The 11928-nt window shown below is 44.7% G+C and overlaps 1 protein-coding gene across 1 annotated transcript in view; it reads left to right on the top strand.

Moving 5' to 3' along the window:
• The first annotated feature begins 205 nt into the window (after positions 1-205).
• Positions 206-11928, top strand: part of EPS15 (epidermal growth factor receptor pathway substrate 15) — a 77871-nt gene continuing 66148 nt past the window's right edge. Inside the window, exon 1 of the mRNA XM_070745862.1 lies at positions 206-472. Coding sequence (XP_070601963.1) covers positions 446-472 — 27 coding nt within the window. The 5' untranslated portion in view covers positions 206-445. The remainder of the gene's footprint in view (positions 473-11928) is intronic.

Genomic DNA, 11928 nt, shown 5'->3' with positions numbered 1-11928 from the left:
TAAACACTCTCGGGGTCTTTTGAGTTCATCCAAACTGGCCCAACGAAAACCATTTTTTTTTCATAATCCACCCCGTCCTCTGGAAAAAAAAATTCCAGGCCACGTATTTACGCTTGCCGCTCTAACTCGGAGCCGTTCCGAATAATCCGGCCCGGAAGAACCCTGTCACGTTTAATAAACGTTTCTTTTAAGGCCGAATGGAAGGGACGGGGCGGTGGCTCCGATCCAGACGGACTTTCGGGGAAATCCGACTCTCCGGGATTTGTGGCGTAGCGAGAGGGGCGGGGCCAAGGCCGGGCTCGAGCTCGGGGAAGTTGCTGAAGTTGCGAGGGCCGAGCCTGGCAAAGCGCTTCTGCTCGGGGCCGCCGGGGCCTGGCCTGGCCGCGGGGGCGTCTTCGGGGGTGGGCTTCTCCTTTCGGCTCGGGCGGTGCATGATGGAAGAAGCATGGCCACGCATTTCTCCCTGACCCAGGTAAAGGCGGGGGGAGGCTTCCCGGGGAGGCAAATGCGCCGCGATGCGCGAGGAAGAGGAGGAGGCAGCGGAGGCGGCAAAGGCAGGCGCTGAGCTGGCCTCCTCTCGCGAGGAGCAGCGGGGGTCTCGCTTCCCAAGCGCTGGCGCAGAGTCGCCTCCGTCCGCTGCTGCTTGCCCCCCCCCCCAATCTCTTTCCACCTTCGCCTCTCCCGCTCCTGCTCATAGAGGGGCTTTCCGCCCGGTTCGCACGTTTCTCTTGCGTCGCCCCCCCCCCCGCAAAGCATTAATTGTTTGAATCGTTCGGCGCGCGACGTGCGGCATCCCCCCCCCCTTCTTTCCCTCTTTGGGTTCTCCCCCCCCCCACCTAAAACTCGGCTTGGGGTCGGAGAGCCGAGCGAGCCGCCCTCTTCGACGGTTTTCGACGGCTAGTCCCACCCACCCCCCTTTCAAAGGCCCGTCCTCTCAGGCTGCTTGAAGTGAAGGCGACCGTTCAAGAAAGCTCCTGAAAAACCTCGGCTCCTTTCAAAGGGGTCGGAGAGGGATTCCTCTGTGCAATTCCTAAGCGGAATTATTAGGGCGTTCGTTTCTCTCTCTCCTTTTTTCCCCGGCGTCGATACTGTATTGGGTGTTAACCGTATCTTGTGTGCTCTGTCTGGGTGGTGGTAGTGGTTGGGTTTTTAAATATATTATTATTATTATTATTATTATTATTATTATTATCATCATCATCATCATCATCATCATCATCATCATCACAACATGCAATACAAACAATATGTATACAAATCTAGTAGTTAAAAACAGTAAACTGTTGTTCTTATTTTATTATTATCATTATTATCATTATAATAATGATATTACGATATTATCATTATCATTAGGTATTTCGATATTATCATTATCATTAGGTATTTCGATGGGGTGCAGTTTCAGAGTCTCCGTGGGCTTTTCCAAGTCCAGGGATTGGAATTTAGAATAGAATAAAGAATAGAATAGAATTCTTTATTGGCCAAGTGATTGGGACACACAAGGAATTTGTCTTTGGTGCCTATGCTCTCAGTATACACAAAAGAAAAAGATATATGTGTCAAAAATCATGAGGTACAACACTTAATGATTGTCATAGGGGTCAAATAAGCAGTGAGGAAACAATATTAATAAAAATCTTAAGGATAAAGCAACAAGTTAGTCACACAGTCATAAGTGGGAGGAAATGGGTGATAGGAATGATGAGAAGAAACTAGTAGTAATAGTGCAGATTTAGTAAATAGTTTGTCTGTTGAGGGAATTATTTGTTTAGCAGAGTGATGGCATTTGGGGGCAACTGGATATTGGGGACAACTGGATATTCCAAAAGAGTTTAAAAACACGTCTTTGCCATCAGGGGGACATTAGACCTCCCCCTGTCCAACAAATGTCAGTGTGATTATTGAATGAATGTAAATGAATGTTTTAAAATTAGATTTTTAATAATCTTTTTAGTATATTAATTGGATAAACTATTGTTACGGGTTTTTTGGTATGTTGTGAGCTGCCCCGTCCATGGAGAGGGGTGGCATACAAGTCCAATTAACAAATAAATAATAAATAAATACAGTATTGCTGTTATTTCCTTCATAACTCCATAGTCCATGTGACTGCTTTTCAGTTTGTTAGCTGTTCTTATCAAATCCTTCAGTTTCTTTGGAGAGTGACACACTCATGTTTAGGCCCAGAGGCTTTTGATAGGATTTCTGTGGTTGAAAATGTTAAAGGTAATATTGCTAAGAAAGCATCTCATAAAACAACCGAGCTATGTTAAATAATAAATCAATGGAAGGGGAAACTTGGCTTCCTAATTGTAATTGGAGGACAGTAGCTTATTTTTCAAGGATTCTGTAACTGAGGGCAAGCAAGAACAAACACTATTTAAAAAAATATTACTTTTGATTATAATCATTCTAGATGCTACTGAGTAATAATAGAGAACTTCTGAGGGGAAATTCCAAATTCTGTTCCTAATTGAAATTCCAGTGCAGTATATCAATTCCTACTTTGTATGCATGGGAATGAATCGTTCATTTCAGAGCGGCTGATAAATGATCGTTTAACTTTTAGAATGGGAGTTCTCAAAGTTCTTAGTGACTTCATGAATCTGTAGTTCTTGAAGTCTTCATTATATATAGGATTTATACTCCATCCTCTTACTGTGGGTTTAAGCAATCAAGGTAGTTTATATAAGATCATATAAGTTAGATGTTAGGGTGAATTGTTTATTTGAAACACTGCTCCACTTGTTTATCACTAGGTGCTAGCACATGGAGCAATCAAATGAAATTTGAAACTGCTACTCTGAGTTGAAAGCTAGTTGGGTATAGCACAGGGGTCACATGCCCAGAATTCCCATGGCTGGCTGAGGAATTCTGGGAGTTGAAGTCCATAAGTAAAAGTTGCCAAGCTTGGAGACCCCTGTGGTTAAACGATGGTTAAAACTGGTTAACTGGTTCTAATTCTGGCCTTAAACACAAAGACAGTTGTATGAATTGGGGCTTGTCACTTTCTCTTAGTCCTAGGAAGGAGGCAATTACAACCCACTTCTGAAAAATTTTGCCAAAAAAACTTCAGGGACTTGCCCAGGCAGTGTTGAAGAAGCAGAGCCAATTGAATTGGAGGGGGGGGGGGGGACCCTTCCACACTTGTTTATAAGAAAAGTCCACAGATGCTATCACCAGGAGTTGATTTTAACTCAGGGAAGTTTTTTCCATGTTGATGAAGTGGGAATGAAATTGGGGAATGAATATATGAACAGAGGTGAGGCTAGTATAAAGCTAAAAAAGCAAAAAAATAGTACTATCATATGGGCTACCAGCTTATATCCCTCCCCCATGTTTAACAGCTTGTATAAGTTTAAATGTGATATGAAGACTTAAAGCAGCTGCTATTATCAATTCCCAGAAATTGGAACTTAAAGGAACTGCAACTCGCAAATTCATGGTTAATCACTAAGGAAATGGCAGTACTAGTAAAAAGCAATGCGATGGGAGAATTTAGAGAAATAAAAAAAGCAGCAATAGAAAGTGCTCAGGCAGTAATAGTTTTGGGTTGGAAGGATGCAACAAAATGGACAATGCAAAATTGGTATAGGTACATGGTAGATCATATTCAATTTGAAATTATGGAAAAAAGGATAAATTTGGATAATGAAACTGATTTGGGACAGCTGATGGGACGGTGGGACAAGGTAAGACGATATATGACGAGCAGAATCCGAGACCAAGCTACAAGAAATAAACTAGAATCACTCTATAATATGTAGACAGAGATATTGCTCTTGGGTTAAGTGGATTAAAAAAGAAATACCCCCAATTTGGTGGTGGGGAATGTGTGTATGTCGGGGTGATGGGCACAATTCACATTTCACTATGCACTGTTTTATGTTGTGTGATTTTAAATTGTTAAAAAATCAATCAATAAAATATATATATAAAAAAAAAAGCAAATTCATGGTTAAGTGAATTTTGGTTTACAGAAGTAACCTAACTTCCCAGGTTCATACAAAATATGGAACCAGAAACTTAAGCATATTGAGTCACAATTAGTCAAGTACCTACCTACATAACATATCGTATATACAGTATTTGACATAATTCTGTTTTGAAAGTGAAAAAAAATGTTTTGTACTTATTATATCTGGAAAATCTCAGAATATAAACTCTGATTCTCTTCAAAGCAGAAAGTCTTAAAGAAATAGAATGTAAATTGAAACAGTATTTAGTAAAAGACTGATAAAGCTGTGCAATTGAGAATAGAATAGAATAGAATTATTTATTGGACACACAAGGAATTTGTCTTTGGTGCATATGCTCTCAATGTACATAAAAGAAAAAATATATACATATATGAACTAGGGTATACCAATAGTTTAATACAACTTAAATAGCTATGTGCTTAAAACTTTCATTATGTGTGAATATTGTATGTGATTGTTAATGGATGCACAGAGTATTCCTTGTTTATCAAGGTTGTGCACACACAGAAATGTTTATATTGAGATCAATTGTGAATTACTCAGCCACACACAGCTTGAATTAAAGCTTACTTTAAGAAATAGCATGTTCAGATAAACAGTCCAAAATCATACACATAATAGTCAGAATAACAATCCAAATATTACCAAGTACATAGTCTTTTTTACCAGTTGTTTTTGTCATAATCAGTAAACAAGGATATCAAGTTTAAACACATTTTAGCTGTAATACATAACTACAATACAGGATGTGCAGAGAATTGGAGAGCAAACCTAACAGTGAGTTGCCAGAGACAGGAAAAACAGAGAGCCCTCAGAGAAATATGAATGTCACAGTTTAGGAATTTTATTTACTTTTGAAATTTAGTAAGGTGAAAATAAATATCTAAATCCATTAAACCTCTTTAGAAGTATACTCTTTATCCTGAAGCAAGTTTGCTTCTATGGCCCAATGTCACATAAGTTCACTGTATCCATTGGTTAGAGGTTCATCCTTCCGGTCAAATAATTTAAGTTCAAGCAGCCTTTGTTACATTTGGCTGTATACACTATATAGATTTCTATTATTTATTTCCACATTATTCTTTTTACAATATTGTGATGTGTGATCTATATTACTTTCTTTAATAAGCCTGGCAGACGCAAAAATATAAATGTTTTTAATTGAACTGGGAAAATTCCCTTGAAGGGAAAATTTTAGTTTTAAAAATCGCAGGATGTCAAGAATTATTAGATTACTTTATTTTCCAATTTTGATGATGTACACGTGCCATAGGTTCGCTATCACAGGTCTAAAGATTTGGAAATCCATTTCAAAATTAGAAACTTTAGAAAATTGGTTATGAGTTAAGTATACAGTACTGCTCAAAAAAATAAAGGCAACACTCAAATAACACATCCTAGATCTGAATGAATGAAATATTCTTGTTGAATATTTCATTTGCACAACTATTCCGTTTGCACAATAGCATGTGGAAATTGATTGTCAATCAGTGTTGCTTCTTAAGTGGACAGTTTGATTTCACAGAAGTTTGATTTACTTGGAGTTATATTCTGTTGTTTAAGTGTTCCCTTTAGTTTTTGAGGAGTGTATTACTGATGGTTGTATTTTAGGAGCAATATATTCAGTGATTCAGATTTACAGTGAATACAGTCTACTCTTAGGCTTCCTTGAAGTATCAAGAAAGGAATGTTGCAGAGGGCTTCCGCTTGAAACTATTAGTTACCCAAATTGCAAATGTCATTAATCTTACCTTTAGTTCTACCTAGAGCATAAGTCATCACTCTTCAGTAACATATTATTAAAAAATGGTTTACATAAATAAACTATGTAAGAACAGAATTATTATGCAGGTAAAGAAGGGCTCTTAACATTTTAAAATGTATTTTCTGCAATCATTTCTGTTTCTGAAGAAATTGAAATAAATGACCATCAGCTACAGTCTTTATGAAGATAAAAACTTTATTTCATTTCAACAAATTTAATTAGCAATCCAGTGTTTCATAAGTTTGTTGTATTGAATATTAATAGCAATACAAGTTAAATATGTAACATCCAATAATTTTACAGGGATACATTTTAGGAGAGAGAATATTGTTAGTTTAATCCATTAATTTTAATACAAGGATATATTTTAAGAGAGGGGCTATTGTTAGTAGCAAAAAGCTGCCACTTAAAATAAAATGTGAAAAAGTAAAGTTTGAGAAGAATAAATAAAAATTGAAACATTAGGGAAAAACAAGATAAGGTTTTGGCATTTTTTTCTTGTTGACTCATGGCTCAGAATCTGGTGTGGCTCCTTGACCTACAAGAAATTAGCATCTATTTGAGGTAAAGAACTGTATTTAGAATTAGCGACATTTTGGAGCAAACATAAATTGTGTTAGTGTAGCAAAACCAGTTGTTCAGACAAATAACATACACATAATCAGGTAACTGCAGCCAAGTTACATCACCATTGCAAGCATTTAATTATTTGCCAGTAGGCTTTCAAGGGCCATGATCAGTGCTAATTTCAAGACTGACTTCTCACTTGTCTTCATATATCGTATATTAAAAGAAAAATATATAGGTTAGACTACTCCAGGGTTATAAGGTAAGAAAGTATAGGATCTCAAAGGCAATATTTTTCTTTTAATAGGCCCCCATCTTATGGAACAGGTTCAAATTATAGTTATTTAACAAACCTTGAAAACTGCTCTTGCAAGATATTTGGAGCCTAATACCTTGGTTGGGTAGTAATGTGAGTTTCTATTACGTTGCCTGTTTTTTATTTTATTATTGTGCTTATTTAATTTATTGATTGTATGATTTATTAGGTAAACTAGTAAGAATTGGTTAAAGCTGGTGGCTTATAAAAGGATACAAGCATCCTTTCTGAAGTAAATCATATATCAACACTTTATGCAGAAAATTCTTTCTTGCAAAGGAAGATCTATTCTGCTAACATTCTTTTGTATAATTTTAGAAAAATTGTAACAAAATAAGGACTGAATGACCTAGAAATCCTAGATCTTGTACACTGGTGTTTTAAAAAGAAGTATTGAGGTAGCTTTGTGGTAAAGAGATCCTAATTTGCTGAACCAGCTTTTTTGAAGTTGCATTAGCTAGCTTAAAATTTCCCTCCTTGTTTCCCCTTCCTTTTGGGGATGATTTTTTTCTAGTAAACATCATAGCAGACTTCCTCAGTGGTTTGTAAGTCATTTTAATACCCAGATCTTTATCACTTTCCAATTTTAATTCATAATTCCTGAACGTGTTCTCAATGTAAAAACATACTGCTAAAACAGTTACTATTTTGGTTAACCCAATATATTATCTGCAAAAAGCTCTAGATAAAGTAGCTATTCCACATATAAAAATATAGTCTATTGTAAAATTGCTTCATTTTAAGTTATAATCATGATAATCTTCAGTTATAAGTTTGCCTAACTGTTTTTGCTGTACAGTGATCCCCCGGTTATTGCGTCCCCGACCATTGCGAACAGGGTAATTTGCGATTTTTCATCCCGGAAGTCAAAATACCATCTACGCATGCGTGCCATTTTTTTCTATGGGCACGCATGCGTAGATGGCAACAGGGAGATCAGCTGCTGGGCGGCTTCCCTGGGTCTTCCCCCTCTTGCTGGCATCAGCGAGGAGTTTCCCCACCGCCCACGCAAACTCCTCGCTGCCGCTCGCCCGCCCTTCGCCTGCCCACGCCGTTCGCTCCCCCTCTTGCTGGCGGGAGGGCGAGAAGCCCTCCCCAGCACCCGCTCGCCCGCCCTTCGCCGCTCGCCCGCCCTTCGCCCTGGCCGCTTCTTCCCAGCGGAGAAATTCCAGCCCCCACCTGGTCCCGCCCGATCCTCCTCCCTGAGGCAGCTCGCCCTCCCATGGCCGCTTCCTCCACCCTCCATCGCAAGCCCTCGCCACCGCAGCCAACGCGCGCTGCGATCTTCAAGCCCGGCTCCTTTCGGCCCAGCATCCCGGGCCAAGCAGCTGCCTTCCGTGACTGAGCCTGGCTCGCCCGGAAGATCGTAGCGTGCGTTGGCTGCAGCGGCGAGCGAAGCCAAGCCGGCAGCAATGTCGCCGCTGCTGCAGCCAACGCGCGCTACGATCTTCCGGGCGAGCCAGGCTCAGCGGAACAAGCCCGGCTCCTCTCGGCCCAGCATCCCGGGCCAAGCAGCTGCCTTCCGTGACTGAGCCTGGCTCGCCCGGAAGATCGTAGCGCGCGTTGGCTGCAGCGGCGGCGACATTGCTGCCGGCTTGGCTTCGCTCGCCGCTGCAGCCAACGCGCGCTACGATGTTCCGGGCCAGCCAGGCTCAGCGGATCAAGCCCAGCTCCTCTCGGCCCAGCATCCCGGGCCAAGCGGCTGCCTTCCGTCACTGAGCCTGGCTGGCCCGGAAGATCGTAGCGCGCGTTGGCTGCAGCGGCGAGCGAAGCCAAGCAGGCGCGCCGTTCTCCGCTGACTCCTAAAGCGGGGAAGTTCGCCAGGAGTCAGCGGAGAACGGCGCAACTGTTTTAAAACGATCGGAGCTTTCCAATGAGTCCCGAAGACAAACGGCAAACTTCCGCGTTTGTCTTCGGGACTCATTGGAAAGCCGCGCGGGTGTTTTAAAACATTCCCGCCGACATGGGGGGCTTGCCAGCACCCCCCCAAACCCGGGTTGGGGGTTCGGGGGGTGCTAGCGAGCCCCCCATGTCGGCGGCGACGTTTTAAAACAGCCGCCCCGCCCCCCAATCTTCGGCTCCTCGCTAGCGCTGCGGAAGTTAAAAACACCATCTGCACATGCGCAGATGGTGTTTTTACTTCCGCAGCGCTACTTCGCGAAAACCCGCTCCTTGCGGGGGGTCCTGGAACGGAACCCTCGCAACGAGCGGGGGATCACTGTATTCACTATTTAATTCCTGTTATAAGTGATTATAATAGTGGCTGACAGCAAGAACATGGAAATATAATTTGTAACAAGACAAAGTCATAATTAAATCAGAAATAGAAGTACAGTGAACCCTCGAGTTTCGCGTCCTCAAGTATCGTGAAAGGGCTATTTCGCGAGTTTTCAACCCGGAAGTAAACTCCACCATCTGCGCATGCGTGCCCTTCCACGCATGCGTAGATGGTGGAGTTTCCCCGCTGGGCAGAGGCTTCCCTGGGTCTTCCCCCTTCCCCCAGAGGCTTCCCTGGGACACCCCAGCTCCGCTCCCCAGCTGGGAAGCGGATCTAGGGAGTCCCCACCGCGCGCGCGTTGATGGGGACAGCGCACGCGCTTGGGGACATCCCAGCTCCGCTCCCCAGCTGGGAGGCGGATCTAGGGAGTCCCCACCGCGCGCGCGTTGCTGGGGAAAGCGTGCGCGCTTGGGGACATCCCAGCTCCGCTCCCCAGCTGGGAGGCGGATCTAGGGAGTCCCCACCGCGCGCGCGTTGCTGGGGAAAGCGCGCGCGCTTGGGGACATCCCAGCTCCGCTCCCCAGCTGGGAGGCGGATCTAGGGAGTCCCCACCGCGCGCGCGTTGCTGGGGAAAGCGCGCGCGCTTGGGGACATCCCAGCTCCGCTCCCCAGCTGGGAGGCGGATCTAGGGAGTCCCCACCGCGCGCGCGTTGCTGGGGAAAGCGCGCGCGCTTGGGGACATCCCAGCTCCGCTCCCCAGCTGGGAGGCGGATCTAGGGAGTCCCCACCGCGCGCGCGTTGCTGGGGAAAGCGCGCGCGCTTGGGGACATCCCAGCTCCGCTCTCCAGCTGGGAGGCGGATCTAGGGAGTCCCCACCGCGTGCGCGTTGCTGGGGAAAGCGCGCGCGCTTGGGGACATCCCAGCTCCGCTCCCCAGCTGGGAGGCGGATCTAGGGAGTCCCCACCGCGCGCGCGTTGCTGGGGAAAGCGCGCGCGCTTGGGGACATCCCAGCTCCGCTCCCCAGCTGGGAGGCGGATCTAGGGAGTCCCCACCGCGTGCGCGTTGCTGGGGAAAGCGCGCGCGCTTGGGGACATCCCAGCTCCGCTCCCCAGCTGGGAGGCGGATCTAGGGAGTCCCCACCGCGCGCGCGTTGCTGGGGAAAGCGCGCGCGCTTGGGGACATCCCAGCTCCGCTCCCCAGCTGGGAGGCGGATCTAGGGAGTCCCCACCGCGCGCGCGTTGCTGGGGAAAGCGCGCGCGCTTGGGGACATCCCAGCTCCGCTCCCCAGCTGGGAGGCGGATCTAGGGAGTCCCCACCGCGCGCGCGTTGCTGGGGAAAGCGCGCGCGCTTGGGGACATCCCAGCTCCGCTCCCCAGCTGGGAAGCGGATCTAGGGAGTCCCCAAGCGCGCGCGCACCCCAGGCGCGAGCAACGGGGTGGGCGGGCGAAGGGCGGGCGGCAGTGGAAGCAAAAACACCATCTGCGCACGCGCAGATGGTGTTTTTACTTCCGCACCGCTACTTCGCTAAAAATCGATCATCGCGTGGGGTCCTGGAACGGAACCCTCGCGATGATCGAGGGTTCACTGTACTGCAATCATAACTCAGAGGATGTATAGTAAATCTGTAGAACCAACAGAATTATGAAAAACTAGCAAGTTCAAGAAATTTTACAGAAGTGCAGTAGGGAAATGGTAATATTCTTCCTATGAATCAACACAAATGGTAATATTCTTCCTATGAATCAACACAAAGGCATTAAGTAGTAGTAGAAACATCATCTAGATTCAAACTGCATTTTTCGGTCTATAAGATACCCCCTCTCCAAAAAAAGTTGGAAATGTCTGTGTGTCTTATAGAGCAGTGTTTCCCAACCTTGGCAACTTGAAGATATTTGGACTTCAACTCCCAGAATTCCCCAGCCAGCAAATGCTGGCTGGGGAATCCTGGGAGTTGAAGTCCTAGTATCTTCAAGTTGCCAAGGTTGGGAAACACTGTTATAGAGCAAATGTTGCTGAAGCCCCAACCACCCACTGCCTCCCCCCCTTGGCCCCTGAGCTAAGCAAAGCTGACAGCATGGAGAACCCCATCTACTTCCTCAGGTTTCTCTGACTCAGATTCATCTCAGGTTACCAGACAGTGTCTCAAGAACCTCAGCCTGACTTGCCCAGAGTCCATGTCAGAGCAGAGCTGAGCAATTTATCCAGCAAATAGTTTAGATCAGAGGTAGGCAAAGTTGGCTCTTCTATGACATGTGGACTTCAACTCCCAGAATTCCTGAACTTGCATAATTAGCACAGGAATTCTGGTAGTTAAAGTCCACAAGTCATTAGAAGAGCCAACTTTGCCTACCCCTGTCTTAGATAATCCCAAAAGGGGTTGGGGCACCGTAAACAGGCCGGTTGGAAGCTATCAGTGAAAGTGGGCAAAGATGTAGCCAGTTCTTGTCTGAAAGGAAGCTAAAAAAATCATGCAAATCTTTATTGCAAATTGTTCCATAAAAGCTGATGATATATTCATTTGTACTGCTAGTGCACACTATACAGTTAAAATATAATTCTAGCTTCAAGTAATTTATTGTAAGCAGCAAGAGGCAGTCCCTCATAATTTGGTCCTATGCCGTGTAAGCTTTAAAGGTCAAAAACAGCACCTTGAATTGAACCTAGAAGCAAACTGGTAACCTATGCAGTTCATGGAACAGAAGCATAATGTGCTCTTCTAGGGATATATAACTGCTCACACTGCCACATTTTGTACCGAGAGGAACTTCTGGATTTTGTTCAAGGATTACCCTGCGTATAGGACATTACAGTACTCTATTTGGAAGTGACTAGGGTGTGAATAACTGAATAAAGCCTCATGATTAAGGAAAGGATGCAACTAGCACACAATACAAAGCTGTGCAAAGCTGCAACTGCTTCCTGCTCTCCAGTCCCCAGATTGCCCATCAACACTATTGGGCATAATACTGTACTTAATAACAGCAATGAAAAACAAAAGAAGAGATAATTGTAATTGGACAATTCTGTGTAGCTGGGGCTCTTGAGGCAACATGAAGTAAGGATTTTTCTGGTTCTGGAGCAA

Source organism: Erythrolamprus reginae, chromosome 3 (genome assembly GCF_031021105.1).
Source record: "Erythrolamprus reginae isolate rEryReg1 chromosome 3, rEryReg1.hap1, whole genome shotgun sequence".
NCBI classification, from domain to species: Eukaryota; Metazoa; Chordata; class Lepidosauria; order Squamata; family Dipsadidae; genus Erythrolamprus; species Erythrolamprus reginae.
Note: the sequence above shows the minus strand (reverse complement) of the source record. Positions and strands in the feature narration are given on the sequence as shown.